The sequence below is a fragment of the Salarias fasciatus genome, chromosome 2, assembly GCF_902148845.1.
Source record: "Salarias fasciatus chromosome 2, fSalaFa1.1, whole genome shotgun sequence".
Classification (NCBI taxonomy): Eukaryota; Metazoa; Chordata; class Actinopteri; order Blenniiformes; family Blenniidae; genus Salarias; species Salarias fasciatus.
The window spans coordinates 31,275,687-31,303,505 of NC_043746.1; the positions used below are offsets into that span (position 1 = coordinate 31,275,687).

Genomic DNA, 27,819 nt, shown 5'->3' on the forward strand with positions numbered 1-27,819 from the left:
TGGAGAGTCTGGTGTCTCTTACCTTCTTATAAGGATCCCTGAGGACGCAGGAAAACCACGTCTTCAGAGCTGGAAAGCTGCACAAACTGCTGTGTGAGTAATGAATTTTCTTTTCCACTGGCAGTCACCACTACGTGATTCGAAAGTTTCGTCAAGCGGCGCGTGCGTGGGGCCTATAGATACGAGGACGTGCATGTAAACCTGTGAGAGAGCACCCGACAGGAAACTACAGGGAGACGACACTTCCCATTTTCGCTTTGAATCAGAAGAGCCGCAGCGATACCATGTCGTAGACACTGGTCATATCTGTGGTGCTGACAACCCGGTCGTATCACTGCATCATGGAGACCTTCACAAACACACAACAGGAAGCCCTTCTTAAGAGAAATACACACATGTTCAAACACGTGTGGCGGCGAGCAGAGGCAGTTCACACTGACGGCGGTTTGATTCCCTTTTACTTCCTCTCAGTATTCCTCATCGATCCAGAGATACTCAGTGTTTTTCTCGATTTGCAGTTTGAATCACATTCAAAACCACTGGTGTGAAAAAAGTCGCAGGTTCAATTCCGCATCGTCCTTGTCCACATGTCATAGTGTCCTTGAACAATAATTTGGACCCTCCATTTCTCCCAGTGGATGGACTGAGCAGCTCACATGGGGTGTGGACGGCCGACGGTGAACAACAGTGTGAAGGCAGACATGATTCTACAGCCGTGTGAGGACAGCGTCCTGCTGCCGTCCCGTGGGGAAGTGGCAGGTTGTGGCAGGTTGTGGCTTCTGTGTCCAACTCCCCGTTTACTTTGATGAGGTTCTTTGATCAAACGTGGTGACGAGTGTCTAGAAAGACGTCAGACCGTCTGACCTGTCAATCAGGTGATGAACGTCATAGTGAGGATGGATGACAGGCTGACGCTGGTTTGCTTTTATGTCACATGATCGATATTGTTACAGACCCTCCCCACCTGCTGCAGGTCCTCACCCCCTGCTGAAGGTCCTCACTTCCTGCTGCAGGTCCTCACCCCCTGCTGAGGTTCCTCACCCCCTGCTGCAGGTCCTCATACCCTGCTGAAGGTCCTCACTTCCTGCTGTGGTTCCTCACCCCCTGCTGCAGGTCCTCACTCTCTGCTGCAGGGTTTTGAGGACACTGAAGTTGCTGGACATCCTGATGACGTGTGGAGAACTAGCTATCGCTGAAGAATGGCATTTTTTGTGTATTACTGTGTTCTCAGGCAGTCTGTTCAGACGTCTCATCTGCAGGTCTCTATTGTGTGACTGAGCGAAGCCAGCTCGGTTCATCTTCCTGAAGAAGGACAGTTTCTACTGCTCAGCTGCTCCACAATCAGTTTTAAAACTGATCGATAAACACTTGACTTGAAGCACCCCTGTTTAACACATTATAAGTACATTTATAAAGCATTATAATACCATTGTAGCATTGTGTAGCTACAGTTATAAACACTCATAAATGATCACAATGCTTTATAACATCAATTAGGGCCAGGACATAACCCTAACCCTAACCCTGTGCTGTATAGTGAGTTATAAAACATTGCGATCATTTATGAGTGTTTATAAATCCTTATAATGTGTTATACAGGGTGCTTCAAGTAAAGTGTTACCAACTAATCTTGAGACTGTGCTCCTGTTTTATTGTATTTTATTGCTCATATCTTCTGCTTTCAGGCTTTGATGTGTTTTTCTGTACAGCAGTCTGTCGCAGTGGTGACTGTTTTCAAAGGGCTTCATCAATAAAGTTGAGTTGAAAGACTCATAACGCCGTGTTTTTCTATGAATTCTATCTGAAACAGTGTTTTAAAGCGGTTCTCAAAAGTGCGTTTTCAGTTATCACTGAGCCAGCTCCGTCTGCCTGACCCGCTGAGGTCCTGTCTCAGTGTTGTGGGCTGCTCAGCGGTGCAGTGGTTAGCACTGTTGCCTCACAGGGAGAGGATCCTCGGCTCCTTCCCTCGTGCTCATCACTCTCTCATCTCTCTGTTCATCTGCCGGCAGCGGAGAGGAAGTGAGAGTGGGGCCGAGGGAGAGAAAACCCCGGTCGTCTGAGTGTCGCTGCGTCAGCGTAAAGGAACAGGTGGGTGGGGGCTCGGGCCGCCGTCTGCGGTGCATCACGCTGCAGCACAGCGGCAGCAGGGGAAACACTGTGTTCCCAGGTACAATCACAACTCTCAAGACTTTCCCTCACTGACCTGCTCACTGTGTGAGAACCACAGATCACCTGGTCATTAGGACTTCAGTGGTAAATGTTACTGTCCAGTTGATTTCATGGCCTCATAATCCATTCATAAGTCAAACAGTAGTTTACTTGGAGTTTACTGAGGCTGTTTGAAAAACTTCTACCGAGAAGTGGATTTTTTTTCTCTGGATGGGATCTGGAAAGGACAACTTTTAGTGTCTCATACACCCCCCCCCCCCCCCCCCCCCCCACACACACACACACACACACACACACTGCTCTTCATGTGAGGGTTTTTTTCATTACATTTTATTTATTTTTTTCACAATAGTAACGCAACATTACTTTTTCCTTTATTTACAATCATAACACTGAAAATGAATCATGTAGAAAAAAACAGTAATTCAGTATAGCACAGCTGCACTGAATAAAATAATGAAAATAAAATACATTTATCCACTCCAGGTATCAAAGGACATGCAGAGATGGTGTAAATGTACATAGAAGCAGAGCAAGGCTTTAAAGTCACAGGATTACTGTATTACCAGAGGTATCAGAGGATTCCATGGTGTACTGAAGACAGGTTTTGAAAGTCTTCGGGAGTTCGTGGTCTGCTCCATCTGCTACATATTCCATACTTTCTGAATCCACATATAAGTCAGAGGATCTGGATTTAATATGGCTCAGGAAAGGGGATGAATTTAGGAACAAAGACATCAGAACACACACAAAACAGCCTGTGCGCAGCCTCGACTGAATCTGACTGTGCTTCAGGTGCGCTAAGACAGGTAAAAATAAAACGTCTATCCATCCTTCAGGCTCCTGCAGGACATGGCAGTCTTAACTCAAACAGCTCTTCGCAGCTGTGTAAACATGTGGACTGTGAGCTGAAGCTCTGAGTTACAGATGTGAGTAATCTATACTTTCATAATAACCACTCGAATAGCGTGTATGATAGTAAATAATGAGCGAGTGAACTATTTTCCAAGTGAACCAATATTAACATGGAATGAAAATAAGAACGCTCATGGGAAGAAAAACCGCTTGTGAAACTAAAGTCACTCATCATCATCTATTGTTGACCTGGAAATACTCAGCTTTCCACCTCCGATGCTGGGGGGAAGCGCTTCACATGGCCCATGGCCTTCTGGGGGTCTGTGAACTCCTTGTCCCATATCATCTGGTACGTGATTCAGAACCAGGCTGGGTAGAGTGGTAAAAACCTGAACGGTCCACCTTGGTGGAAACACGGCGGGACTCTCTGCGCTCTTCATGCCGCGTTCCCCCTCCGCACGCCGTTCAACACAGCATCGGCTGTCCTGTTTGGACCCTCGACGCCTCCTTCCCGCCGCAGGCGAGCTTACTGTCACTGCATCTGTCGTGACGACTAACTGGGTCAGGAGGACGATCGCGCCGGCAGCCGGATTGTGAAACGCAGTGCACAGAGGCTGCAGAGAGCACGAAACACCGTCTGCCTCATGAATCCTCCACAACCTGGAGGAGTTTCCTCCTGCTCAGCTGTCAGACTCTCTGGATGCTGACTGTGGTTAGTCTTTACATTCACACTGCGGCCGATCGGCGTCCGATCAGGACCCGGCCGCCGGCCAGCGGCGTGGACACATGTCACACTCCGTGTTTCTGCTCCAGCCGTCTGGACGGAGCTCTGCTGTCCTGCCAGCCTCTCACGGCTCGATGGTTTTTACAAAGCCAAGCTCTGAATCTGTCCCACCGCTTCAGACTCTCTTTGTTTACTTCATGTTGTTGTGTTTTCGACTTCCTCCTCCCACCCGCAGTAGTATGATTTCCACCGCTGTGGTCTTCCTTTTGTCAACATTTGTGCATTTCCAGGTTGAGTGACGAGTGGGCGGCAGAAACACAACAGCGCTGCGCTGTGGAGGAAGTGATCGCGGCGGACGGGGTGATTCTCAGGAAGAGACCGAAGCTGACAGGCTCGATATTACCGTAAGCGTGCAGGAAGAGAAAGTTGGGGTGGGGGTGGAGGAGTGGGTGGGGGATGACCGCCTTCGGTCCCGTTCGCTGGTATCACAGGAGGGCGCCACCCCACCGCCGCCTGTGCTTCATGAAGCGCCCGTCTTCAGGACTTCACTCTAAAGTAGGGGGAGGTGTTGGCGGAGCAGGTCAGGGGTCTTCTTCTGGAGTTTCCTCTCGTGATCCCTTCTGGAAGCTCCAGCACATCATGGTTCTCCCCCCGGCCGAACATCTTCCTTCTTTTCAGTGTTTTGTTGACAGAACCGTTGGCTCCCACTCACTGACGTGAGAATGTAGCATCCAGACTGTGAATCAATGTGTCGCAGGTTCCAGATCCTCTTCTTCAGCATCTTCAGTTTTTTACTGAAAAGCCTCAGATTCCATCAGTAACAGCTGCAGATCTATGAGCACAGAGCAACTGAAGCGTCAGTCTGCTCCTGTTCCCCTTCACAGGTGTGTTCAGGTGGCGATTTATTTACCCAGAATGCCCTGCCGAACGTCTGAGTATCTTGCAGGACTCGGATCCAGAGCAGGAGTGGAGAGTTGGTAGAACGGCGCTCCCGGCTGCCTTCCATCAGTCCCCAGGTTCCAGCATCTCAGCCGATCGGTTCAGAAATGGGCAGCCGGAACACGAGCGACCCTCAAGCTGAAGCGCTTTAAAAACACAAAGGAGACGTGAGAAAGCGGGACGGACTCAGACGCTGAATGAGCCAGACGTACCGCGGCAGCCGGTCTGCGCTCCCTCTCGGCACGCTGATGGTTAACACTTCGCCCGCGGGGCTCATTGACACGCCGGTGACCTTTACAGGGTTAATAAAGTGCTTGTTTGTGTGTGCGTGCGGGGCCGGCGTTTCGGCGCTGGCGTCGCTGGAAAAGAGAAAGCGGCGGCGGAGCAGTGGGAGTTGAACCGCAGCGGCAGGGGAATCACACGCCGCCCGGCCGACGACGACACACTCTCAACTGGAGAGTTTCGATCAGCAGCAGCAGCTTTCCAAAACACTCCTCCACACCGAGCGGCTGATCGCATCGATCGCTGGGAGAGCTCAGCCAATAACACGCTGTGATCAGAATGAAGTGTTGATCTTCACATGCAGTGTTTGGATTTTCTCCAAAGGTTTCAACTCAACACTAACATGAGTCACATGGAGCCGGGACCTTTACCCGACTTCAGACACGACCAGATGATTACCTTTGGTTGTTTTAAGTTGGCGTTTCTTTCAGGAAATGGTTAATTCGGTTGATTCAGTCTGTCCACACATCGTCACCTTAACTTTAACCGGGAGACAGAACCAGGAAAACTATGCTCAGTTCAGCGTGGCCTTTTCATTTATTGATTTCAAACACACGAAAGAAAGAGAACAAATAAAAAGACATTTAAGTGAATGAAACAAATGCCAAAAATCACATTACTCTAAATTATACATGAAATAAAAGTAAGAAAGAAAAGCTTGTTCTCTGCACCTCCTGAAGCTCCTGATCACTTTGGACTCATCATGATCCCTCCTTCACCCTATCAATGTGTGATATTCTTAAAATCCAGGAGGTCCAGAATCACTTCCTGTTGGCTGAGAGGTCAGAACTCTTCACTGATCCGACACGCCAGCAGCTCGCGGTGTCTCTGCTGAGCAGGCTGAACTGCACAGTCTACCCGAGGACGATCAGATGGACGTGTGACTCTGCAGCAGCGGTCTGATGTTCGGTCTGGAGAACATCTCTTAACCTAAGTTCTGCCGTATCTAATGTTTTGGCTGGCAGAGGGTTTGAAACCAGCCGACTCTGCCCGTTGCTCTTGAGCACGGCATGGAAGTCATTCACCCTGAAGAAATATCAGCTCATCCAGGCTGAAAGCAAGCGGAGCTTCAGTGGAGACAGACTCATCTGCTGATTTGACGTCTGAGGAGGATCTGATTGTTCCAGTCGATATCGATCATGTTTCCTCAGCTTGTTTTCTTCAGTGAGGACAGAAGATGCTTCATACTTTCCACCTGATCTCGTCTCACCGTCAGATTATCAACTTTCACAAGCGGCGGCGAGCATCCTGAAAATACCGGAGAGCCGTCTGATGCTTCGGAAAAACACGTCACGACGATATCCTGTTTATTTTCACCAGTTTCTGCACTCTGGAGCGCCTCTCCTGCAGAAGTGAGAGTGACTTTGACTGTTCGTCATCCTGCTCAAACACAGGTGAGTCAGCGGCGACTCGTCTGACTCACTCCAGTCAGCGGCGACTCGTCTGACTCTCACTGCCTGCTGGACGATCCTCCAGCTGGTTTCACCCCCAGCAGACAGAAAACACCACACAGTCAACTACCAGGAAAAACTATTTATTCAAAAATCAGTGCAAAACCCGAGCGACAGAACGTGTATATACAGGGAGGCCATGCCTTAGGACCGTCAGTAAAGGTTGGTCTTCTTCATGATCCTCAGGAACTCCTGCTCGTTGACTTCTCCGTCCCCGTCTCGGTCCGCCTCCTGGATCATCTCCTTCAGAAGCAGAGAGGAAGAGACCCGATCAGACTGTCGGCGTGAGGACAGACTCAAAACTCAGAATGTGGTTTAACTGCTTTTCTTCATCAAACTGCTTCCGAAGAAAACATCTGGAAGTGAAGCCGACGCTGCGGCACCGCCACGCCTGAGACGTGTGTGTTTGCGGAACGGAGAAAACAGGTGGTGCCGCAGTGAATACCTCCAGCTCTTCATCCGTCAGGTTCTCGCCCAGCTCCTTGGCGACTCTCTTCAGGTTCTTGAAGGAGATTTTTCCCGTGCAGTCGTCATCGAACAGCCGGAAAGCCTTCAGGATTTCTTCTTTGGAGTCCTTTTCACTCTGTTGAGACGATTTTCACGGCCGTCAATCATCTGCTCGCTCCAAAACAGACTGAACACTTCGGTCTTTAACAGTCTCTTTAAGGGCCCATCGTCTTCACAGACTCACACATAAAATACTACTCAAAAACACAGATGTCAACAGGCTAGGATCTGGATAGGCTGCGATTTTTAGAAGAAGGAAACAATTATTCCATAAATTCATTCAGAATGAGAAACATCACAGGTTAGTTTTACTGCATATGTCAAGAAGTTGAGCAACTAAAAGCTAATTAATATAACTTTATTTGTAATTTAACAATCAGATAGGAGAAGATTGATATTTATGGTTTAAGTTGTGAGAAATTGATCACTTTAACATTTCAGTGTTGGACTGAAACAGACTGTTCTCTCATTAAACAGCAACACGTTAACCTAGTTCAGCTCCTCCACTGGACTAGTTACTGACGTTCACTCACCATTTTCTGAGTCATGATACTGAGGAAGTCGTCGAAGTCAATCGTTCCAGAGTTTTCTTTGTCCAGGTCTGAAATCATCTTCTTGATTTCTTCTTTCTTTGGTTCAAACCCAGAGCTCTCATGGCCACCTGTGGCAGGACGGGGCGGTCAGCGGGTTATCTTCAACCAGGTTAAAGCAGGGTTCAGGGTTAACTGGTTATCTTGAAGCAGGGTTCAGGGTTAGCTGGTTATCTTGAAGCAGGGTTCAGGGTTAACTAGTTAATTTAAAGCAGGGTTAACAGGGTTAAAGACTGATGATCCTGGTTAACCAGACTAAACCAGTCCCACCTTTAACTCCTTCACGTCGATGGCTCCTCTTCCATCTGTGTCAAACAGGTCAAAAGCTTCTTTAACTTCTTGCTTCTGCTCCTCGGTCAGCTCTATTTTGACGCTGGCCTTTTTCCTTTGGCTCGTAGAAGCTGCTGCTTTCCTGTAACTTGACGCCTGAAATAAAGATCAACATTTTATTCGGTTAAAAGCAGAAACTAACTAACTCCACATGACTTTTGTTTGTTAGCACGGCTGTTAGCATCAAGCTAATCGAACTATCTGCTGCTCAGCGGTTCTCCGAGAGAAGCGGGTTTTCAGACTAATGTCAGCGGATACAACGACAGATACTTCAACTTTAACTCGGCGTGCAGGTTGTAAAATAGTTAAGTTAAATACTTTCTCACCATTTCCAAAGTTAGATGTCAACAAAGCAGACGGTCCCTTCGTTCCTGTCAACAGACAAGCAGCCAATCAGGATTACAGATGTACAGAGAAACCAAGCAGCAGCCAATCACAGCACTGGGTGGGCGGGACATAATGGTCTCCGCCAATCATCTGAACGGTTTGTTGTCGCTAGGCGACCAGGCGTCTTCACGCATGCGCAGTGCGGATCGTGTGAGCAGTAGGGAGAGCTGGATAAAGAAGCGTCTTTTCCCCAAAACATCTTTAAACGTCTTCATGAAGGTAAATCAAAGCAAAGCGTTTCCAGGCTCAGAACGTTCACGCTGCGTGAGTTTGTTCCGCTCTCATGTTGTTTCAGCCTGACGTCTTCAGAAGTGTCTTTTCAGACTGCTAGCTTAGCTGTTAGCACAGCAGTTCAGTGAAACTCTGTGGAGTTCATTGCTGTCTTCTTCCATCAGATAGCTTCAGTTTCCTGAGCTTTGTTTCTATTTACTCTGAATACAGTCTGACCCTTTCTCTAATGTGATTGTATTGTTGATGTTAAGTGAGTCAGAAAGTATGAAGTCTGCTTATTACTGTGACACCCACACTCACTACAGCTCAGGCTCACAGTGCATTATTAGGGGATATATGTATTTCTTTGTGGGTGTCTAGAATCTTTTTCCATTAGGGATAGATTGCACAAGTATAAATCTGTACCATTAATTAATTGCGATCATTGCATCCTCATTCATATTGATAAAATATGCAGTGCAGTTGGCAGAATTTTGTGCAAATAATGGATCCATTATCATTCGTTACATGTAAATATAAAACGAATTTTAGGTCTTCAAACTGAACCCAGCCTTATTTCTTGTCTTTCTCTGTTCAGGTACCTTGAATGATGCTGGAAAGCACAGTTTTGAACAACAGACAGCATGTTGGCCTGCAGCAGCTGTCAGCACTGGCAGAGCTCTCCCGGTCCTCGCTGGGTCCCTGCAAGAGCTTCAAGTTCGTCCAGGATGACTCGACCGGGGAGTCGGCTCTTGTGTGTTCCTGTTATCGGATCCTGGAAACCCTGGAGCTCAGCTGCCCGGCGGCCCAGCTGGTCTGTGAGACTCTCCAAGCCCACCAGAAGGTCTTCCACTCCGGCTCGGGATGCCTGCTGTTTCTGATGGGAGCGTGGAGTCGCACCGCTCTGCGCTGCCTGCAGGACGGGATTCCAGTCACACACATCGTCTCCGCCATGTCTGAGGGGATGGACGTGTGCACAGACGTCTGCAGGAGCAGCACAGTTTCCATAGAGGCTGTTTGTCAGGTTTCCTCTGGAGCAGCTGAGGATTCAGGACTGGCTCCACAGGCTGACGGGACCGCCCTGGACATGAGAGCACGAAGGAAAGTGAAGCTCAGCAGACATTTCAGTGAAACTAACTCTGGAAGCGTCTCCAGAGTAACACAAGCTGTCGAGCCGAGGCTTCCGGAGTTCGGCCTCGTTGCTCAGGGCTTGAGCCACGGCTGCGGCGACTCGATGAGACTCGCCCTTCAAGCCGTCCAGATGCAGTCAGAGGCTAAACGGGCAGACATGAGCCGCCCGGGGTTTGACGTGACTAAATTCTTGACGTGTCTCCTTCCCGGCGTGCCGGAGGAGCACGCCTGTGTGGTTGGCGGCTGCGTCGTTCTTCTGCCTGCTGAGGGAGCTCTGATCGCTCAGCGTCTGAAGGGGAAAACCCTGCAGGTTGCTGTCGTCACCGGGGATTTGTCACATGACTTCCGCCACCTTGGCTTTAATGGACCGACTGGAATCCAGCGTGTGACGGATCGTCTGTCCAGTTCGGGCAGAGAGGACGACTGGGTGGAGAGAGTCAGCGCTCTGCTGCTGAACCTGGGAGTGGACCTGATTCTGATCGGTGGGTCTGCCTGTGAGAAAATGGTTGATCTGTGTTGGAGACACCAGATTCTTGTGGTGGAAAAGGTGAGGGCTTCCATCTTGAGGACGTTTGCTAGCTTAACTGGAGCTGTTGCGGTGACGTACGCCACGCAGCTCAGCAGACGCTGCCTGGGCTCCGGGGTGAAGGTCTGGATCTGGAGAGACCTGAGCGGCCACCAGAGGAAGCCTGCAGCAGCTGTGAACATCTGCCCCGGCGGCGGCGGCGGCGGCGGCGGCGGCCTGGTGACGGTGGTGCTGACCAGCAGCGTGCACGGCAAGCTGCCCAGCCTGGAGGAGCGCTTCTGGGCCTGTGCTTACAGGTTACACTACGCTCTGCAGGACAGAGCCCTGCTGCCCGGGGCGGGCCGGACAGAAATGCTCTGCATTCACCGCCTGCTGAAGCTCGGGGCGGAGGGCCGGGGCGGGGCGGGGAACCGGTACAGAGCGGCGGTGTTCCAGCTCATGGCAGACGGCCTGATAGACTACTTTACCACTGTCATGGTTAACACAGGGAGATGTTCTGTAGTCCACGCCCGGACTTTAGTGAACCAGCAGCTCCAGAACCGTGACCAGCAGACCGACTCGGCTCCAAACTTCCCCCAGCTTCTTCTGGAGGGTGAACGACAGGAAGGGATAAGACCCGAGGAGCCGCCGGCCAGGGAGGTCTACGATAATCTGAGTGTGAAGCTGGAAGTGTGGAGGAAGGCGTTAGACGTTGTTTTCCTGATCTTACAGACCGATACAGAGATCCTCACAGGTGGAGGCCAGCACTCCGACAGCACGGACAGCCTGCTGCTATGAGCCTCCAGCAGCAGCAGCAGCTCCAGGGACAGGATGGGACTGGATGGGACTGGACCGAACGCTTTAGAAGTGCAGGTTCTCACCTGGCTTCTTCAGCTCGTGAAACTATGAACAAACAGTTTTTTTGTTACTAGCTCATTATCAATAAAACTATTTAACAATGAAACCTGTTTTCAGTCCATTCAGAAACACCACTGACATGTTTCCTGTTTCCCTCCACATGAGGGCGCCACATGCCACAGAAATGAGCAACACTGTTTTCTACTGAGAGGAATTCCTCATTTCAGCCTGAACCGTAGCTCTGACCAGCGTTCACCCAAAACGGATCAATAACTTTGCATTGACTTGGGGGGGGGGGGTGTTCTCCCACAGGACATGACAGCTGAATGGTGCAGGGATGTGAGGGTGTTGGATTGGTTGTGTGATGGAGGGGAGGGGAGGGTCCTGGGGGGTTTTGATACCCTGGACCTTGGGGTACGGGGCTGGAAGCCTGGGTCGGTTCTCCTGGGTCTGGTCATGGCCCTCTGCCTGAGCGACCGGTGGGCGGCAGATTCGGCGCCTGCTGGTCTTGTCCCCTGAGGTCCAGGTCCCGTGGCTGCCGGGGGTCTTGGCTAGGGTCTTCCTCTGCCTTCTTCTGGACCGGTGCGTGGACGTCTGCCTGGGCGAGGGGCTGGGATCTAAGCTCTGGGATGGCCGCTGGCTTTCTGGGCCCTGAGGGCCTCTCTGGCCTGCTTCTGGTCTTCTCAGGGGTCAGAGGTCATGATCAGGCTGCTCTTTCAATCACTCCTCATATTCTGCACGTTGACTCGGTCACCTTGTTGTCTTGTGGTGGGTTAGACTAATGATGAACCAGTTCATGAGGTCTGTAACCAGCAGGTGTGTCGGGTTCATGATCTCTGAGTCCACTGAGAGAAACTGCAGCAGAACAAACGGCAGAGAGTCTTGAACGACGCTGATCTTCAGCTTGAACGGTGTCGGTGTCTTCAACACGCGAGACCGTCGGTCTCCTGTTACGTCCACTGAGGGCGCCGTGACTCGTCCTAAAAATAGCTCTGTGAAATAAAAGGTGAGGAAGGTTTGACGGAGCAGCCAGAGCCGAGCGGCGAGGGAAAGGTGGAGCACCACTCCAGCTGGAGCACCCTGTGTTTTCTCTCTCTCTTTCTGTCCTCCTCCATGAGTGTGTGTGAAGCCTGGTGTGTGTCCTGCGGTGACGGCTCACCTGTCCAGGTGAACCCGTGTGTTTCCCCTGTGACGGGGTGTGTGCTGAACCGAGCAGATCCTCGTGCTCTGCATGGAGACTGGCTCCCGGTCACGTCGCTCCAGCCTCGGTCCCTCCCAGCCGGCTGCTCTGATCCGCAGACCGAGCTGAGGTCATGTGGACGGAGCTTTTCCTCCGACTCTGCTTCTGTTCACAGCTGCTGCTCCTTAGCGGAGGCTCTGGGCAGCTGCAGGGCCCCGTCCCCAGCCCTCCTCCTGCTGGGCTGGTTCATTAAGTCACCGAGCATTAGTGGGCGTGAGCAAGTCTGCTTCTAGGGCGCATGCGAGCTGAGGCCCAGAAGGGAAAGCCTTCCTCGCAGATCTAAGCCAGCTGCCCTGCTCCAAACACTCCAGTGCAAGACGGGAGGGAGAGACGGAGGGAACCTGCATGCATCCCCCCCACCGAGCGGCCGCCAGCGCCACAGACAGCGGCCCGCCGCCCGCCCGCCACGGGCTTCATCCGCCGGTAGCCGGGAGTCCTAGAGCCTGAAGGGAAGGTGGGGGCGAGCAGACACACTGACATCTGAGGTGAAGCAGAGTCCGGGGGGAGGCGGAGGCCTCGCCGGGGCTCCGAGGAGGCCGCCAGGAAGAGGCACGGAGCGGGAGATGGCTACTGGAGGAATCACAACACTGCCCTCCACACCTGAAGACGGGGCCAGCGGAGGGTTCCCCCCCGGAACCTTCAAGGACCCCAAGAGACTGTACTGTAAGAACGGGGGCTTCTTCCTGAGGATCAGGGCCGACGGGGGAGTGGACGGCATCCGGGAGAAGACCGACCCCCACAGTGAGTACTCCCCACTTCCAGCCCCAGACAATGCTGCTTTATGCTCCTCCAGGGCCAACAGGAGCCGCGAAACGTGTGGAGGGGCGATGTGAGTTTTCCAGCTGACATTTTTTTCTCTCCATTAAGATGAAGGCCTCACTGTGCTGTTAGTTCACTGCTGGGAGGCCGAGTCCCTCCACCTCGGCGTCTCTCATCTCTCCCCGTTCCCTCTCATCAGACAGCCTCTGTAAATAAAAGACCATCTCCACATGAATGATCTGTTGAAGAGTTGGTTGTGACCTCCACAGGTTGGATCATATGTCAAAATTATTCTGAGGTTGTTTTAGGGGATTATTTCTTTTTAATCTGTGTTCCAGATGTGGAACTACAGACTAACATGACGAGCTTCTGGTCTGAACGTTCATCTGAACCGGCAGTTAAGGTTTCTCTGGACACTGAGATTTCTCAGTGGTCGTCAATCATCAAACGAACGTACGGCAGAAAACTGGGCGTGCGGCCATTCCTGCGCTAGGATCAGTATTTATCAACATGGACGTAGCGTACGGTGCGATCTGGTCTCACCACAGCTCTGACATCGTGTAGTTTCAGACTCAGTGTGGATTCGAGGTGCAGCAGCAAAACCTGGTGCAGCGTGAAAATAAAGTACAAGCAGCACATATTAAGCACAGATTCAGTAAAAGAATAAAACAGAAGAGAATGCCCTCACAGAATATCTAAGAAAATTTCCCCTTGTAGGATTAATAAAAGATTTTCAATGTTCAATAACCCCGCTGGTAAACTGAACCACGGGGGAGTAGCTTAGTTCTAACAGTGAACACAGAAGAGTCGCTGTAGCTCTGCTGCTTCAGACGCTCAGAGGCAGGGTTCTCTGTTTGACCCAGTGGGGGAACGCTGCTGTTCACCGCCTAAAAGGTGTGTGACAGTATTTTGGTCTGTGCAGTTTTACACAATATTGCATTGGCCGATGGAGTGACTTTTGATGTGCTGGACCCATGAGAAGACCTAAAGAACCAGGGACCCAGCAGAGCCTTCACTGGGGTCTGGACGGTGGGACTGTCACCACTCTGGCAGGAGACCCGGCCGCAGTGCTGCTGGTGTCTGGTTCCAAGATATCATTAAAGGAAACAATAAAAATCTGACCTGTGTAACACATGCCAGCCTCATTGTTTATAATGATCAGTACTATCAGGGTGAAATTAACAGGTCTATAATTTGTTCAAACCTGAGTCGGTGTGCGATCGTCCACGGTGACTCTGTTCACTGGCGAGTTTTTCTGGCTCCTTTAATTCCAGTTTTTAGACTTCCAAAGAACTCATCCTCATTTACTTCCCTCCATCCTCCTCCTTATTTACCTCCACATCAGACTGAGGGAATCAATTTCAAGGTTGCAAAAGTTTCTTTTTTTTTCAAGGTTTCTCCTCTACGTTTGACCTCAGTGGGCGGGGCTTCTGAACCATGGATATTTCAGGGCTTGACATGTTAATGACGATCAAATTCAGCTGCTGTCTTTATCCAGACTCGTTCATTCATACGCTGAAATACTCGTACGGCAAGATAAGCGCTCAGATTTGCACATGATTCTACGCAAGAATCATAAATGAGGGGTAAGGAGTTCTCAGGTCTGGAGACCCTGACTCAACCACCGGTGTCATGAGGGAGCCTGAAAACGAAGCGTTTGAAGAGAAAACACTCTGAAGTGTGTTGCTCAATCCCTAGCGTGACATTTCATACAAACTTCTGATGGAACCAGCTGGAGGAGCCAGAGGCTATTTTTAGAATAATTCAATCACTTCCATTCACCGGGATGAGTGAGTGAGGATTCACCTTGTTAATGATGTCAGCTCATGTTACTCTACATTAAGAAAAAAATTAAAGTCTTCTGGAAGTAAGAGAAACAGAATCCTCCACCAGGAAGTAGTCAGGAGGAGAAATCAGTGTTATTATGACCTGGACTGTTACATGAATGGACTGTTCAGACTGAGCCCAACCTGCCAGGAGGAACAGGACATGTAACTGAAACAGAGCAGCAGGTTCCACAGTACTGTGCTTCATGTTCTTCAGGATGCACTTCCAGGTTTCACAGCGGAGATCAGCTCTCTTTTATTTTGAAAGGCTGTGGGACCAAATCGCAGCTTGTAAAGACTGAACACACTCAGATCAGCAGGCTGAGATCTAAACTACAGACAGATGTCCTGATGCAGATTCAGATCTGCCTCCACCTTCTGCAGTTGCAGGAGCCGTGTCGTGCCTCCAGCCAGAGAAAGAGCCCGGTGGAGACAGCAGCTTCTGTGCTGTTGGTTATCGCAGTAATTTGTGTTTTTAAAGAACATACTTTCTCTGAAGTTAAGAAAAACAAGAAAACGCTGTGGATTTCAGTTTATGGCATCTCTCGCTTCCATTCCCTCCAAACTGTTTGACTTGTGAATTCAGTTTGGATAAACAGTGTGTTCCACCACACGGTCCCAGGGCTTCAGCTTCCCCCCTCCTGCTCTCCGGATGACGCAGGCCAGATGTGAGATCTACTGCTCACCTGTCCAGATGTACGCAGGCTGAGCCGGATGTGGACAGAACACTTCAGTCTGTTGTTCTCCCAACAACATAATCAAGTGATGGATTATTTCCTCCCTGAGCTTTAATGAGGTTCTGGATCATTTGTGGCTTCTTACATCTGTACTGTGGGTCAGATCTTTCTGCTGGGTGGCAGGTCTGGTCCGTGGGTGGAGCTTTGGTCCAGGGCTGGAGGTTTGGTCCGTGGGTGGAAGTAAAGAGGTGGAGGCTTGGTCCAGAGGTAGAGGAGGTTTGGTTCAGGGGTGGAGCTTTGGCTCAGAGGTAGAGATTTAATCCAGGGGTGGAGCTGTGGTCCAAAAGTGAAAGTTTGGTCCATGGATGGAATTTTGGTCCAAAGGAGGAGGTTTGGACCAGAGGTGGAGCTTCGGTTCAGGGATGGATGAGAAGCTCTTGATGTTGTTGGAGGAGCGTCAGGTTCACCCCAGAACCAGGTTTCACTGTGCTGGTCCTCATTTGCTGGTCCTGGTTGAGAGTGACTTTGCGGCTTTAAACTTCAGCTAATCCAGTGTTTTTCAACCACTGTGGTGGAACTCTGGTGAGAAATGATCCAAGTTCACTTCCTGAGGAGGTTGAAACGAGCTTCTCCCCCCTCCAGCATCCTCAGAACCTTCTGGACCTTCTCTAGAGGACTGGTGGAGAGCGTCCTGACAGACTGCATCTCCACCCGGTGCTCCAGCTGCAGTGTGTCAGACAGGAAACCTCAACAGAGGGCAGTCACGGGGCTGAGAAGGTCACTGGAGCGTCCCTCCCTCTGTCCAAGAACTGTTCCAGGAACAGGGACGGAGCGTTGTCAGGAACTCCTCACTTCCTCTCCGTAAACTCTTTGAACTGCTGCCATCAGTCAGATGCTTCTGGAGCGTCAGATTCAGAACCAGCAGGCTGCTAAACAGCTTCATCCTACAAGCTGTTCGAATGATGATTGTCCCTTTAATACAGAGTTTCCCAATCACCCGGATACACAGTTTCATTTTCTAACATTATGGCCTGGTGCTGTGCTGGTGACTGTTTCAATGAAAAACATGAAACCTGCTTCAGAAGGTTGAAAAACCCTGAGCTAACCTTTCCTTCTAAGTTTTTCTAGTGTTCTTTGAGGCTCCTCAAGGTGAAGCTGAACTTTATTTAACAGAAATGCGAAAATGTCTTAAACTGAAACTCCAGATTCTCCCTCCTCTTTCCCTTCATTTCTCACCTTCACTCCAGACGTGAGGATCTGACACCAGCCTTTCTCTCCCTCCTCTTTCTGCCCTTCATCCAGTCAAGCTTCAGCTGCAGGCGACCTCTGTGGGCGAGGTGGTCATCAAGGGCATCAGCGCCAACCGGTATCTGGCCATGAACCGAGACGGACGGCTGTTTGGAGCGGTGAGCCTCTCGGCAGCCACATGAACACCTTCTGTCTCCTCTCACGCTCACTCTCATTCAGCTTTATTCTGTGGCTGTGGGATTATTGATCTGAGTAGAGTAGGTCACTCTCATTTCTCCTGATCTCAATCGATTGAAACTATTGCAGGAAGAAAATAAAATTCCCTGACTGTTGGGAGACTTCAAAAGAGTAACTCTAAAATACTCCTCAGGAGAAAAACATCACTTACTGAAATCTGTTACTTAAAAGAATACTCTGAAGATTTTGGACCCACGCCCTATCCCTATCATTTACAAAGTGAGATAAACTCATAAATACCTTTTTTGTGTCCGTTTATCCAGCCACTGGCTCCCAGCTGTTAGCATCGTAGTTAGCTTAGCTCAACTGCGTGAGGTGAAGAGGAGACAGAGCTGGACTGACGAAAGTGGACAAAATCCTCCTTCCAGTGGTCCAGGGGACGGCATATTAGCACGTGAAGTAAATCGGAATGGTTATAAAACATTTTAAAAGACGTGTTATCTTTTCAATCCGTTGAAATAACGTGTTGATACACACAGATCTGAACGAGCATAGTGCTCCATGGAAGGATATACCGGCGCACAGCGGCTGAGTCTATGCTTCTACTGCTGTGCGCCTGGTATATCCTTCCGCGCATGCGCAGGTCTGTGTGTCAAAACATTATTTTAATGGATTAAAAAGAAAACACGTCTTTTTAAATGTTTTATAACCATTCCGATTTACTTCACGTGCTAATACGTCGTCCCCTGGACCACTGGAAGGAGTATTTTGTCCACTTTCGTCAGTCCAGCTCTGTCTCCTCTTCACCTCCCACAGTTGAGCTAAGCTAACTACGATGCTAACAGCTGGGAGCCAGCGGCTGGACGAACGGACACAAAAAAGGTATTTATGAGCTTAACTCTCTTTGTAAATGATAGGGATAGGGCGTGGGTCCAAAATCTTCGGAGTATTCCTTTACTTAAGGATAATCTGGTTGAAGGAGGACTCAATGTAAATATGAGCCATTACGGCTGATCAATAAATGATTCATAAACAAAAATAAACTGGCTCAGGTGAAGTCTGCAGAGCTCAGAGGGACAAAACAACTCATTTCAGAATCCGTCTGGTCTGATTCTTTACTGTAATGTGAAAAGTGAAGTGAGGAATCTCCTCCAGCTGCTGCAGCCTGAACAACATCAGACCTTCTAATCATCACTTACCTCAAACCAAACGTTCTCCGTCAATGGGAAGAGGAAACCAACACACACAGACTCATTTTAACATGAAAGCAGCTTTCCCAGCTCCACGGTCTCAGTTCAGGAACAGCTGCTCTCAGACTGAAAATATATCCACCGTCTGATGTGGACTTTAAACAGCCACTAAGTATTTCAACTTCAACACCAAAGACACACATTGATCTGCCTTTAACATCTTCAGTCATGTATTCAACCTCAGTCCAGACTCAATGGAATCAAAGATCTTTACAGTTGTTTCTAAATCATATGTGACATGAAAATATGGTTCTATGTCATCCTGACTAACCGCCAGAAGGTGGTACTGAAAACACGAAATGTTCCCTTTGCGCATGAGCAGTTCAAGTATGTACGTATACCAACAATGTCACTTGTGGCTCCTGGGTCACCCTAGGAAGGTAATAAGTTCCAATGTCAACCCCAAGTTCGGTTCCTCTTTTCTTCTTACGTTCAGTTCACAAACAGCTGAGCACAGCTTGAAGATTACAGGACTAGCCTATACGGCTTCATACTGCGTCTTGCCTTGCGACCATGTTGGTCAGAGCAGCGAAGTTCGCACTCGAAAGGCTGCGACAGCAGTTACCCCCTTATTCACCTTCTTCTAAGGATGGGTTTCTGCCACTGTGTCATCTCCTCTGGTCGAGGGAGTCACTCCTAATCTCCCGGCAGACGGTAAGGTTGTTGAATCTGTTCTCTTGATTGAGTGTTGGGGGGCAGCGACCTCGCTCTCCTACCCTGAGAATCACTCAGGCGCTGGGGCATACTAGCGTACGGTACGGTGGCGTTGCTCCCGTTGTACTGATAGCCCGGTAGCCAAGTGGCAGCCGGGCTGTTCGGCTCTTGGATAGCGAGCCAGATCTACCTCTGTCAGAAGGCTACGTCCACGCGCTCCCCTCCCCCAGCTTGTTGACGTGCCAACCGCGGCTGGTAGCGAGACGGCCGGTACTAGCTTAGCTGCTGCAATGGAGGCACTGTTCGCGCGTCTCTTACTTGGCTTATCGGAACGAGCCGGGTGTTATCTTGGCCACTGAGGGTGGAGGCGCTGTTTGGACATTCTCTTCTGGCTTATTGGTGCGTAGTTCGGCTGGTTAGTGACGCGACTGGTGTTAGCTTTCGCCACCGCCGGTGGAAGTGCCGTTCATTCGCTTTTCTCCTGGCTGTTTGGTACCGAGCCCGACATTTTGGTAACACTGCTTGCGTTAGCACGAGTTCCTAGTAAAGACTGTGTTTTCATTCTTCCCCCAATTTATTGAGATCAGCTGTGTGGCTGTTAGCCGCACGGTTGGTGTTGGTGTTAGCTTTCGCTGTTGTTGATAAATCAGAACCAGAATCTGGATAATTTTTATTGACCTTGTACAGTTGCCCATACAAGGAATTTGATGCGGTGGAGAAACACCAAGGCAGCCATCTGCAGCACTTTATAAAACAACATGGTTGCAAGGCTACGAGCAACGCAGTATGAGCCGTATAGGCGAGTCCTGTAATCTTCAAGCTGTACTCAGCTGTATACAAACTGCACGCAAGAAGAACAGAGGAACCGATCCTGAGGTTGGCACTGGAACTTTTTACCTTCCTAGGATCACACAGGGGTCACCAAGTCACATCGCTGGTAAACATACTCGAACTGCGCATGCGTGAAGAGGACATTAATTGCGTTCAGCACTACTTTCTGGTGGTCAGTAGGGATGAAATAGAACATTTACATTTAACTTTCAGTTTACAGGTAACTGATGGTGATTTAAAAAAACCCAATCACACAGTCCAGAATCAGGTGTAATGATTTATTTATGCTCACACTTAAAATCTCATAATAAATCACACATTCATCAATATAGTCAAATTAAAATGAACCCAAAATGAATTCAAGCAGAAAGCAATAAAAACCGTTTTCATGAGGTGAAATGTTGTTTTCACAGTTTGTGGTGAAATTTCAGTTACATGATGTTCAGTATCAGTTTGTTCAAGTTCAGGTTCAGGATCCGTTTGTTCGAGTTCAGTTCAGGATCAGGTTGTTCAGGAACTGAACCGTGGACCTCTTCTCCGTGTGTCTGTTCCCTCCAGAGACGAGCCACAGACGAGTGTCACTTCTTAGAGCGACTGGAGAGCAACAACTACAACACGTACCGGTCCAGGAAGTACCCCAACATGTACGTGGCCCTGAAGCGGACCGGGCAGTACAAGTCTGGAAACAAGACCGGACCGGGTCAGAAGGCCATCCTCTTCCTCCCCATGTCTGCCAAAAGCTAAAGCCCCAGAGACGGAGACCAAAACCAGGAGGGAAACCCAGAACCAGAAGCTGCTGCCCCAGACCACCAAACCAGAACCTGAACCTGATTCCCCAGACCAGCAAACTAGAACCCAGAACTGCAGTGTGTTGCCTCAGAGCTCTAAACCTGAACCCAGCCCCAGAATGAGACCCTGATTCCCCAGACCACCAAACTACAGCCCCTGTCCCAGTCCCAGAACCTGGTTCTCCAGAGCTCTAAACCAGAACCCAGCCCCAGAACCAGAACCCTGTCCCAGAACTCTAAACCTGGATGTTGGGAGAGAAACTCTTCTACGGCTTGTGTTGTTACAGTGTTTGAACCAGAAGCCTTCTGCTCGGACCTGAACCGGGTCTCGGAGTGTCCAGTACCGTCCACAGGTTGAACACAGTGTGAGGAGACAATCCTGACCCAGCAGAAGACCGTGATCCTCCTCAGACGAGAGAAACCAGGAGGATAGAGGAACCATCCCATCGAACAGGAAACCTCGGCTTCAAGTCGACTTCACATCTTCACAGCAAAACAGTAAAACCAGCGAGCAGTTAAAAACCAGCTGAGACTCTGCAACACCTCATCTCTCCTGCTGAATGCAACCTACACACACACACACACACACACACACACACGGAAAGCAACAGTCAGCCATGCAAAAGGGAGAATAAATTTGAAGATAATTCTTGTTACTTATGAAGTCGGTAGAAGGGAAAGTGAAGAGTTTGACTAGTTTTCCTCTCGTGGAGGTGAACCGGTCTCAATCCTTCCTCCCTTCACAGAATCAGAGTTTCAGCGGGAACCCAAACCCAGAAGTGTTTTGAGATCGTTGAGCTGAATGTTCACACTGACCAGTCCTTTTAATGAATGAGATGAGTACTAAAGAATCGTCCTCCAGATGCTGAGAATCCTCAGCGTCCTGAGAGCAGAACTGGAAGACCTGCAGGACGTTGTTCCATTCACCGCAGTGACCAGTCATCTGAACGAGGAGAAGGCGGGTGGAGGTGACGGAGCAGCTCAGTGCTGGGGGAGGGGTCTGTGGTACAGCTGGTAGAACATCCCGGAGTAGACGGCGGGCAGCTGCTCCATGGTCAGGTCCACGTGCTGGAATCCGACCCGCAGGCCGTGCAGCAGCAGGCGGGCGACGCGGCTGGTGATGGGGGTGGTATGGTGGGTTGCGGCCAGCTCGCTCAGCGGCAGCCACTCGCAGCGCTCGCACTCCTCCCTGCAGAAGTGGATGTCGAAGGAGAGCGGGCTCAGCCGGCAGATGAGGTACATGTCCGACATGCCGAAGGCGCCGGGGTGCTGGTGCTGCTGCCGCACGCTGAGCAGCGACCGGAACTCCGAGCGGACGCCCGTCTCCTCCAGCACCTCCCGGACCGCCGTCACGCCTGCAAGCACACACACACACCACACACACACACACACACACACGCGGTCATCCCTCTCTTCACCTGGACCTCACAGCTCGGTACCAAACATGTTCTGACGTGAATCCAAACATTACTGAAGTTTCTCTGGACTTGAGAACAAACACCTGACGCTGCTTTTTGAAGGGTTGAGGCGTGTAAATAGTTTGAAAGCTGCTTTAAACCTGCTCAAGGTGAACTATATTATATATAAATTCATATGTATGTATAGTGTGTAGTTTAAATGCAAGATCACCTTTAGCCGGGATAAAAACACAGTGAGAGGATTTACACCTGCTGTTTTCACTCACCGATGTTTTCTCCAGGGTCGGACAATCCACCCGGAAACTTCCAGGCGTTCTTGGTCTGAAACACAGAGATCCAGCATGTTAGTGAAGCGGTTTCAGACAGGGCCAGTCCTCTGGACAGGAAGAGTCCCGCCATGGACAGGATTGGACATATTTAACTAGTTTGTGCTGCTGGAGACATTCTGACTTGTTTCTTCATAGTTGCTGAAAATGTCCTTCACTCTGCCTGTATGAATCTTGTTGCACTGCAGCGTTTATTTTCAACAGATTCTTATATTTTTGAAGCTGGAAATAAAGAGGTTGTGTGTTAAGTGTTGTTCTGGTGTTTTTTACAGATTAAATATCTTTTTAAGGCTGAGACACTGAGGATATCACAGCAGCTCAATCCAAACAGCATCCTGACAGAGGAATCTAACACCCTGACTGAAGTACAGAGCCAGAAGCACTCGATGATAAACTTCTCCTGCAGCGATTCTAACCCTCTGCTCTTCATGAGCTCTCTGACGCACAACAGAACTCGCTGAGCCATGAAACATGCCTCCATCCGGGTGGACGATGGACAATATGGACGCGCCACAGCGCTGCCCAAATACAACCTCCAGTGTCCTGGTGAAACATAAAACTGTTTCCCGGTTGAGAGACAGAGACATCTCTGCATCTAACTCAACTGCAAAACAGCTGGGAAAAGAGGTGTGATTATTGAAACGGCTAGCTCATGATGGTGAGTTTAAACCAGGACAATGTGGCTCTAGGTTCACACCGGGGAGGAAAAGGGACAACAGACACATGACAGATGCAAGATGATTAATAAATGTGAAAAGAGAAGTTTTCAGGAACTTAAGGACATACATAATTGAACAAACCAAGACCTGTTTAAGTCTTCACAGACACCAGACTGCGATGAAGGCATTATAGAGCTAAGAGAACCAAATACATCCTATAATGAAGATATCTGTGTTGGTCCACACGTTATACAAATGTCTTTTGGAGCCAGAACAAGAGCCAACTCTGTGTGAGAGCGAGAGCTGGCTGATGAAATCCCAGAAGAAGAGTCTGGAATGTGGGAAGCTCACCAAACTGCAACACAATCACAAAAGATACACGTCACAACACCCAAAATCAACAGCCAGGCTGGAGACTGTCACCACATGGACTCAGGACAAACGCTCGTGTACTGGACTCGCTCTGGGACGCTGTTCACTCCCTGATCTGTGTTACCTGGAAGAAAGGGCTGAAGATCCTCCTACTGGCCCAAAGAACCGGCTTAAGACTGAAACACCAACATGGCTGGATATCGTAGAAGGGCTTCAATTGTGAATGTGTAATTTACAGTAAGCTTGCAGGCTACTTGAAAAATATAAATTACACACACACTCACCTTGTTTTTATCTTGAACAACCAGAACTTTTCCACTGGACTCATCGACAACAGCTCCTGGGGGGAGGAGGAAGGAGAGCTCCGTTACCATCAGTGAGTGGGGGTAGGGGTGGGGGTAGGGGTGGGGGCTCTGTCCGGGAAACTAAACTCAGTCATCATCGCTGTGTGACTGTAGTAAATAAATAGACTCCTGAGGACAAAGGTCAACTCTGAGCCACGCTGCAAATATGAATTCTCTTCACGAACTCCACAAACTAATTTCAAGACATTTTATCCATGGGATCCATGACACTGAAAACATGTATGTATACATAATGGGTTTGTGTATATGGGTAAGTATATATATATATGTATATAGTCTTCAATGTATATAATTTTCTGCTTAAATTCTATACATAATTTTAGTTTATGCAGTTGCAACACCGGAACTTCCCAGTTTGGGATTAATGAAGTAACTCCACTTTGCTCTGTAGGACACGATGGAGATGAACACTTTCAAAAAACACATTTAAATAAAGAAAAACAGATTAAGACATAAAGATGGAGGCTCTGTTTCTCCTGATGGAGGCTCTGTTCCTCCTGGTGGAGGCTCTGTTCCTCCTGGTGGAGGCTCTGTTCCTCCTGGTGGAGGCTCTGTTAGGGGCTCTGTTCCTCCTGGTGGAGGCTCTGTTCCTCCTGGTGGAGGCTCTGTTAGGGGCTCTGTTCCTCCTGATGGAGGCTGTTAGGGGCTCTGTTCCTCCTGATGGAGGCTGTTAGGGGCTCTGTTCCTCCTGATGGAGGCTCTGTTCCTCCTGGTGGAGGCTCTGTTAGGGGCTCTGTTCCTCCTGATGGAGGCTGTTAGGGGCTCTGTTCCTCCTGTTGCAGGCTCTGGTTCTGTTGGGGAGCCCAGAGGCTGTGGACATGTTCTGACATGCTTCCCTGAGCTGTAGAGACTCAGTGGAGACGACAGTGGAGACACTCTGCCCTCTGCAGGAAGCTGCTCTCACTCACAGAGACCGTCCTCCAGAGTCCGGAATCACTGATAATCTGGATCACGTGGTTCATCTGAAGTGAAGAAACACTTTCCTCCTTCTCCTCAAGCTTATTTCATCCACTTTCACATCACTGGAGACACGAAAATAGCCGTAAAAACCCTTCAGGTTGAAGGGTTGACCTGGAACACCAGGATCCTGGTTTTGTTCATTTTGTTTCATCCGGTTTGTTCTGATTGATCTGCAGCCTGTCTGCTCTGCTCCACACGTCCTGGTCGCTTCCTCAGGTACTGATGACTCCTTCAGTGGTGCCAGCTGTGTGTGTGTGTGTGTGTGTGTGTGTGTGTGGGTGTGTGACATCCACCCATCTCCTCCACCCTGGTGTAGCAGACGCTGAGCCGTCCCGTCTGTCGGTCCTGGAATCGAACCCCTACCTGCCACTCCCACTTGGTGCGTGGCGAAGCCGGGCAGCCGGCTCTCCCCCCGCCCGAGCCACAGCGACAGCACGGCGTGGTCGTGCTTGGCGTGGTGGAAGGCGAAGCCGTGAGCGGCGGCGGCGGCCGCACAGCGACTCAGAGCGATGGGGACCCGAAGCCACACCGCCACCTTCCCTTCTGCCTTCCACTGAGCCAGGGAGTCTACAGAGGACACAGGACAGGACAACACCGTCACTCAGAAACAGGGACAGACTGGACGTGACAGGCACAAGTCAACACCGTCGCACAGCAATCCCAGGACCAGGTCTGCATTCATTATCTGGTCTGGGGCCTTTGTGGAGTTTGCACCTTCTCCCTGTGTCCATGTGAGGTTCCTCCATCTGTCTCCTGTGGTCTCTGACTGTCCATGAGACTCATCAACCAACCTTTAACACAGCCAGAGTCCTCTGGGAAAACATGCAAACTCTACATAGAGGGTCCCATGAGCCCAGACTCGAACCAGGGACCGCTGAGAGGTGACAGTGTTACCCACTACACACTGGGCTGCTGACACTGTCCACCTGTGGGGTTTATGTAACTCTGTCCAACACTGAATGAATGAATTAGATCTCATTCTGCAGCTGGATCCACTGTGGGGGATCTGACTGCTGCTGCTACTGCTGTTGTTGTTGTTGTTGTTGTTGTTGTTGTTGTTGTTGTTGCTGTTGCTGTTGCTGTTGCTGTTGCTGTTGCTGTTGTTGCTGCTGCTGTCAGCAGGACTCCTCACCTCTCAGGATGTCGCTGAACGCTCCTTCGCTGATGTCCGCGGACAGTCCGCTCTCCTCCAGGTTCACGGTCACCCCGCCGAACCGGTCCGTCCGACCCGCCAGGACCCCGCAGCCCTCCGCCTGCAGCTGACAGCGGCTGGCGGAGCGGGAGAAGCCCCGGGAGGAGCCCCCGGTCCCGGTACACGGTCCTGTCACCGAGCAGAAGCCCCGGGAGGAGCCCCGGGTCCCGGTACACGCTGCTCTCACCGCCGGTAACAGTCTGCACACAAAGGCTGCCATCCTGAGGAGACAGGAGCGATCAGCCACGGCTTCCAGCAGGAGGACACGTCCAGGACAGTCACTACACGTTCAGGACTGTTATATAAAGCACCGTCCTGGAAGTTGTGTAAATACCGTAATGACCACAAGAGAAGCACAACAGAAAACTTGGAGCGTGAATGATAGATAGATAGATAGATAGATAGATAGATAGATAGATAGATAGATAGATAGATAGAGGATGTTTGAATCCCACAGGCGACACCACTCTGTGTTCCTCCCTGACTTTGACCCTTGACCCCCATCAGCTCCCAGGCTGGACTCTATGCACAACTCAACCACTTCCTGAACTTCAGGAGGCTCCTTGTTTCCTGTCTTTCATGATAGGACGAGCTGATTAATGCAGGTGTGTCTGACCATTACTGTTGTGGTTACAGAGGTCAGGGACACCTGGATTAATCAGCTCATCCTATCATGAAAGACAGGAAACAAGGAGCCTCCTGAAGTTCAGGAAGTGGTGAAGTTTTGCATAGAGTCCATAGGATCAATGAATGTTGAAAAAGGAATCCCCGACAGTGAAATTAATAACATTTTTTTTCTTTCTTTCTAAGGACAGCTGAGGACAGGTACACCTGGACAGGTGAAGACAGCTGAGGACAGGCACACCTGGACAGGTGGGGAACTGGACAGATCTCCTGTCAATCACAGTACAAACCGCTCACATTCACATTCACCTAAGGTCATTTAATGTCACCACTTAACCTTGAAACATGTTTTTGGACTGTGGGAGGAAACCCACACATGCACGGGGAGAACATGCAAATAGGAAGGCTCCCAGGCAGGGCTCTCAATGTGGTTCTGGAGGTCCACTGTCCTGCAGGGTTTATGCCCTCGTGTCCCCTCAGCACTCCTCCTTCTGGTGTCGGATAGTCAACCATGAACAAACGAGTGAACAGCATCAGGAGGCAACTGGAAAAGACCTAAAGCATGATAATGGATGAGCAATCAGCAGCTTCTTCCTAATAATAATGATAATAATAATAATAATAATAATAATAATAATAATAATAATAATAATAATAATAATAATGCTTTTATGTTTTGTTTTCTTTCGAGTCACTGCTATTCATTGTTTCGCTGTTTGTTTTGTTAATTATTGGTTTTTTTGATTAATTAATTTATTTTTTAATTACTGTTCCTCGTGTCCGGATGGTTTTCCTGCCCTGTAAAGCTTTTTGGCCACGCGCCTCATTCCAACGTGACATATAAATTTGACAGTTTCCTTTGACAGTTTGGTAGAGCATTTACGGTAAAAGGGGGCGGGGCTAACCTTGAACCAGGAAGTGATCGCTCCGTGTTTACATGTGAGCCGCTTCACGTGGAGGAGGAGAAGCAGCAGGAGGAGGAACATGTCTTCCAAGAAGAGCAGGAGTAAAGCTAAAAGAGCGGCTGAGGACGGATCTCCGGCCCAGTCGGCCCTGAAGACCCCCCCGGACCCCCGCAGCCCGCAGACCCCCTCCTCCACCCCGGGAGGCTCCAGCAGAAACTTCACTGTCATCGACTTCGTAGAAAAGGGTGAGAAGGAGTGATCGGGAGCTCTGGATTGAGCAGTTCTTCTTCTTTTTCTTCCTCCAGTGAGGATAACCTGATTCTCTCTGAGCAGTTTGAAAGTCTGGATTGAAAACCAGGTCCTGATGAGGGCGGAGAACCAGGGGTAGGGGTAGGGGCCAGGCAGTCCGAGGATCTTTGAAGCCCTCATTCATTTCATCACCTGATCCCACTGGATTCCACTGTCAGGTTTACTGATTCATGAGGACAGATTATTGCTGGAGCCAGTGATCCACCTCTGTGGATCTGGATGGGGGACGGTCCGGTTTACTGAGCCCACCATGGAGGAGACGTCACTGACCCTCCACCAGGACCAGAAGGTCCTGCTCCAT

General features: G+C 49.8%; 5 protein-coding genes across 6 annotated transcripts in view; 3 read left to right on the forward strand and 2 right to left on the reverse strand.

Moving 5' to 3' along the window:
• Positions 1–6,487: 6,487 nt before the first annotated feature.
• LOC115401655 (centrin-1-like) lies at positions 6,488–8,245 on the reverse strand. Its single transcript, XM_030109935.1, has 5 exons — positions 8,174–8,245; positions 7,788–7,943; positions 7,461–7,588; positions 6,866–7,003; positions 6,488–6,663 (listed from the first exon to the last, which is right to left on the reverse strand). The coding sequence occupies exons 3-5, from the start codon at positions 7,536–7,538 to the stop codon at positions 6,574–6,576; spliced, it is 306 nt and encodes a 101-aa protein (XP_029965795.1). The 5' UTR covers positions 7,539–7,588; positions 7,788–7,943; positions 8,174–8,245; the 3' UTR covers positions 6,488–6,573.
• A 140-nt stretch (positions 8,246–8,385) lies between these two features.
• On the forward strand, positions 8,386–10,909 carry bbs12 (Bardet-Biedl syndrome 12). Its single transcript, XM_030109903.1, has 2 exons — positions 8,386–8,453; positions 9,043–10,909. Exon 2 carries the CDS (start codon positions 9,052–9,054, stop codon positions 10,876–10,878), a length of 1,827 nt encoding a protein of 608 aa, XP_029965763.1. The 5' UTR covers positions 8,386–8,453; positions 9,043–9,051; the 3' UTR covers positions 10,879–10,909.
• A 1,522-nt stretch (positions 10,910–12,431) lies between these two features.
• On the forward strand, positions 12,432–21,376 carry LOC115401643 (fibroblast growth factor 2-like). Its single transcript, XM_030109923.1, has 3 exons — positions 12,432–12,919; positions 16,743–16,846; positions 20,159–21,376. Exons 1-3 carry the CDS (start codon positions 12,742–12,744, stop codon positions 20,342–20,344), a joined length of 468 nt encoding a protein of 155 aa, XP_029965783.1. The 5' UTR covers positions 12,432–12,741; the 3' UTR covers positions 20,345–21,376.
• On the reverse strand, positions 19,865–26,716 carry LOC115401625 (nucleoside diphosphate-linked moiety X motif 6-like). 2 transcript variants are annotated; one of them, XM_030109909.1, is made up of 6 exons: positions 26,642–26,716; positions 25,621–25,901; positions 24,852–25,055; positions 23,448–23,503; positions 22,073–22,127; positions 19,865–21,743 (listed from the first exon to the last, which is right to left on the reverse strand). In XM_030109909.1, the coding sequence occupies exons 1-6, from the start codon at positions 26,695–26,697 to the stop codon at positions 21,370–21,372; spliced, it is 1,026 nt and encodes a 341-aa protein (XP_029965769.1). In that variant the 5' UTR covers positions 26,698–26,716; the 3' UTR covers positions 19,865–21,369. The 2 variants fall into 2 exon arrangements, with proteins under 2 accessions (XP_029965769.1, XP_029965773.1); XM_030109913.1 differs by lacking the exon at positions 26,642–26,716 and having other exon boundaries at positions 25,621–25,957.
• Positions 26,717–27,255: 539 nt separating this feature from the next.
• Positions 27,256–27,819, forward strand: part of LOC115399181 (ATPase family protein 2 homolog) — a 59,146-nt gene continuing 58,582 nt past the window's right edge. Inside the window, exon 1 of the mRNA XM_030106423.1 lies at positions 27,256–27,454. Coding sequence (XP_029962283.1) covers positions 27,289–27,454 — 166 coding nt within the window. The 5' untranslated portion in view covers positions 27,256–27,288. The remainder of the gene's footprint in view (positions 27,455–27,819) is intronic.